Consider the following 3,566-nt stretch of genomic DNA (forward strand, 5'->3'; position numbering starts at 1 on the left):
TATGGACATGTCCGTATGTCTATGCATAGTCATATATGAATACACACACACACACACACGCACACACACACATTTAAATCTAATGTGAATGATATGAATGGTGTGTTTGATTTGATCTGGAGACATGCAGGGGCGCCGCGGGGTCGCCCCTCGTCACGGGCACCACGTGTCACACGGCAGCTTGGAAAAAAAAACACCACCACCTCATTCATCAAGTCTGCTGCTGTTCTTAACGCGCGCGCGTGTATGTATAAATAAAGCTCGGTGCATGTTGGGTCAACATCATACCAGGTCGAGTGTGACGTCATAGAACAAACACTCGCATGGAGCACTTGAAAGTAGACGTTGGGCATTTCGCACCGTTTGCCCTACAAACTGCGACGTTTCTGAGAATGTTTATACATTTACATTATTGTTACGCTGACGCTTATTTTGTTTAAAAAAACACATCAACAAGTACATGTTGTTATAAGACACATAAACATTTTCCTCTCAAAGTGATCCCTGTCTATCGCGGATCAGTCGAGATTTTTCTCGGCAGTTAATATTCAAAATAAAAGTAGACTCTTGTTATGATCGTCGTATATGTTTTAGTGTCATGTGTTGACTTGGATGACGTCTATTTCGTTTGTCCATTCATAGCTCCCCACGGACCCCCGCGTGCAGTCAGCCTTTATCTTCTCTTGAGGTCCACTCAGCTGCCAATCGAAGTCTGAAGCGATGATGCTCATGCTACTGCATGGAGTGAGACACTCGGCTACTTTAGGATGATTATCATCACGTCTGCTTGAACACATCTTGGTGTGGGAGTTCAGGCACTGGTGTGACTTTGCTTGGCGTCTGAGTGGGGTCGTCAGGTTGTCCCGAGTACTTTTGGGGGGCATCACGTGTGAGAGCCTTAACACGATTACAGGGGAAGAATAAACAACACACACACACCTTGGCGAGCGGCTAGAGTCGGTTTGACACCCCTGTGCGTGCGTGCTTGCGCGCGACCTTTTGATCATCTCGATGTTGATTGGTGCTCGTGCGCATGCGTTAAGCAGCCTCTCACTCGCTTGTTGAATAAACGAATTAGCTCGCGGGGATTTATTGATCACCGGCATGCAATCAACGACAACAAAAAGCCACGAGTCAGCACCTTGAGCGGAAATGTACTAATTTCAAAACAAATGTTTAAATCAATGTGACCGATGTGGCTGATTATGTGTTTTTTTTTTCTTCATTTATTTTGCATACAATTGTTTTCATCATCAAGTGATAAGCATACGGGGAGGACGTCACTTGTGTCCGCATTCGTCCTGCGCGCAATAATCGCATTGATTAAAACAAGCCTTTCTGGTTTCAGGAAAAAATTGGGCCATCGACATCATGTCCCACAAGCAGCATTTGGAAACTTTTGCTCATTTGGTCATTCGAAGTTGCTCTCAGAATACCTGCAAGCCGTGCATTGAGAATAATCACAATGCGGTGCATTTAAATATGGGACATTTTAGTTTTCGACTTTTAGTTTTAAAATCGGCCTACAATTTTGTCATAGTAAATAATAAGTAATCAACATCAACATTACAAATTATGAAAAATAATAAATTTTATAAAAAATACACAACTAAAGATTGTAAAATGAACCAAAACCTCATCAAATGCTGTTACGAGAAATAGAACATGATATGGTGGAAAATGTTATTTAAAAATACATTAAAATATGTTAAATGGTGAGAAATAAAAACATAAGTGTTCTAATAAAGAAAATACATACAGTATTTTTCAAATGCAAATTATCGTACGAGAGTTGTATAAATTAAATATAGAGAAACAAAAACAAAAGTCAATTTTCTTTTCTTTTAACCTGTAAAGCTCTTGACTTGTTTTGAAGGTTCCAAAAAGAGTTTCGATGATTAGCAATATTTCAGCAGCAGATTCTCTCTCTCTCTCTATCTCTAGATAGACACACACACACACACACACACACACATTCAAGAACTTTCCACGGGAATGCAAAGACAACACAGTACATTAATGCTCAATTTGAACACTGCCAGGTCAAACGAAATTTTATTTTCAGAGCAATGAAGAGAGGCCAAAAAGTGCGAATTAAGGTCCTTGCGTGTAGGATGAGCGTGATTGGATGACGCCGAGGAGGCCGGCACGCCCCCTGTGCCGTGACCACTCCCCGTGTGGCGTCAGACCCCGCCCCCTGTCGAACCAGGTCGCTGCTCCCGGACTGTGAGCTGCATTGGTGCTGCTCAGCGAGCAGGAAGGCAAGCAGCGCGACGCTCGCTCCTCTCCGAGAAACTCTGCGCGTGAGTGTGCGCGTGCGCGCGACACCTATGGCACACCATTGAGCAGGTACGTGGACACCATGCCGCCCCCCACTCCTCCCCTCCAGTCCCCGAAAGAAAAAAAAAGTCCTCGTTGTCTTATCTGCTTCTTATCAAACGTTTCTGCTGGGCGTATGAGTGCGGAAGAAATGGGGCATTGCTTGTTGTTCGCTTTGTTCTTTTCGAGATGAATTGACAGCCGATTTACCGAGCTGGTGTGTATCTATTACAGGTGTTAATATGAAGTGTTTGCAGTTTAGCGTGCTACCGAAAAATACGGGCCAGTGTGGAAATGGTAAAATTTCGCTTCGGATTTGGCACTGGGATGTCCTCTCCCCACTCACGTTTGCTGCCTATTTTTGCGGCGTTTATTCCTCATATAATGACGCTCCGTCCTATCGGAGTGATCTAAATTGAAAGAACAAATTAGGTATGCGGAGTTAAACAGATGTGCAAGAAACAAACGAAAAAAAAATCCACAACGCTTGACCCACGTGAAACGACGAGTCTGACGATCATTTGTCTGCCTGGATTTCGCAGCGCCAACGAATCGCTGGCTTCTTTTCCTCCTTCTTACCCCCCAAGGGTGTATGGGAAGTGCTCCTGGATGGACCTGGGCGAGAGCGGCTGGTCCATGGTCAAGCGAGAGGCATCCAGTAGCCCAGGGTCACCGGCCGAGCCGAGCTACCTGCAGCCCGGTGACAGCCGGCGGAGCGGCGGCGCCCACAGCCCGGACGAATTGAGGACTCCCCCGGGCGACCTGGACGTGCTGCAGGGCGCCAGAACACTCCACCCATACGCCCACTTCGGAGCCCACGGCAACCCGCTGCAGAGCTCCGGCGGCGAGGACGTTCCGCTCTTCACGGATCTGGACCAGGGCGGCAAGCTTGTCCTGTCGGGCGGCTCGCACAAGGCCGCCGCGGCAGGCCTTCTGGTGGACCCGTCGGACATGTACCAGAGCCTGGCTATCGCCGCGGCCCAGAGCCAGGCCGGATACGAATCGTCCTCGGGGGGCGCTTACATGCACTCCAACCCCAACTCCCCCGTGTACGTGACCAGCTCGCGGGTAGGCTCCATGATCCCGAGCCTGTCGTACCTGCAAGGCGGCAGCTCAGCGCAGCCCGGCCACGCCCACGCCGTCTCCGGCCACTCGGTGTGGTCGCAACCGGCCCCGGAGAGCCCGTCCTACGGCGCCGGCAGCCCGCACGCCGCGTCGGGCCGCTTTCATTACCCGCCCAGCCCGCC

The 3,566-nt window shown here is 48.7% G+C and overlaps 1 protein-coding gene across 2 annotated transcripts in view; it reads left to right on the forward strand.

Annotated features, from left to right (window-relative positions):
• The first annotated feature begins 2,011 nt into the window (after positions 1-2,011).
• gata6 (GATA binding protein 6) overlaps positions 2,012-3,566 on the forward strand; it is an 8,882-nt gene continuing 7,327 nt past the window's right edge. Inside the window, exons 1-2 of one of the 2 annotated variants that reach the window (XM_019879008.1) lie at positions 2,012-2,349; positions 2,862-3,566. The exon at positions 2,862-3,566 is cut by the window's right edge and continues 173 nt beyond it. In XM_019879008.1, coding sequence (XP_019734567.1) covers positions 2,929-3,566 — 638 coding nt within the window. In that variant the 5' untranslated portion in view covers positions 2,012-2,349; positions 2,862-2,928. Of the gene's footprint in view, positions 2,350-2,443; positions 2,537-2,861 lie in introns of those variants that run through there. The other variant, XM_019879009.1, reaches the window with a different exon arrangement.

The sequence above is a fragment of the Hippocampus comes genome, unplaced genomic scaffold, assembly GCF_001891065.2.
Source record: "Hippocampus comes isolate QL1 unplaced genomic scaffold, H_comes_QL1_v1.1 scaffold85, whole genome shotgun sequence".
NCBI classification, from domain to species: domain Eukaryota; kingdom Metazoa; phylum Chordata; class Actinopteri; order Syngnathiformes; family Syngnathidae; genus Hippocampus; species Hippocampus comes.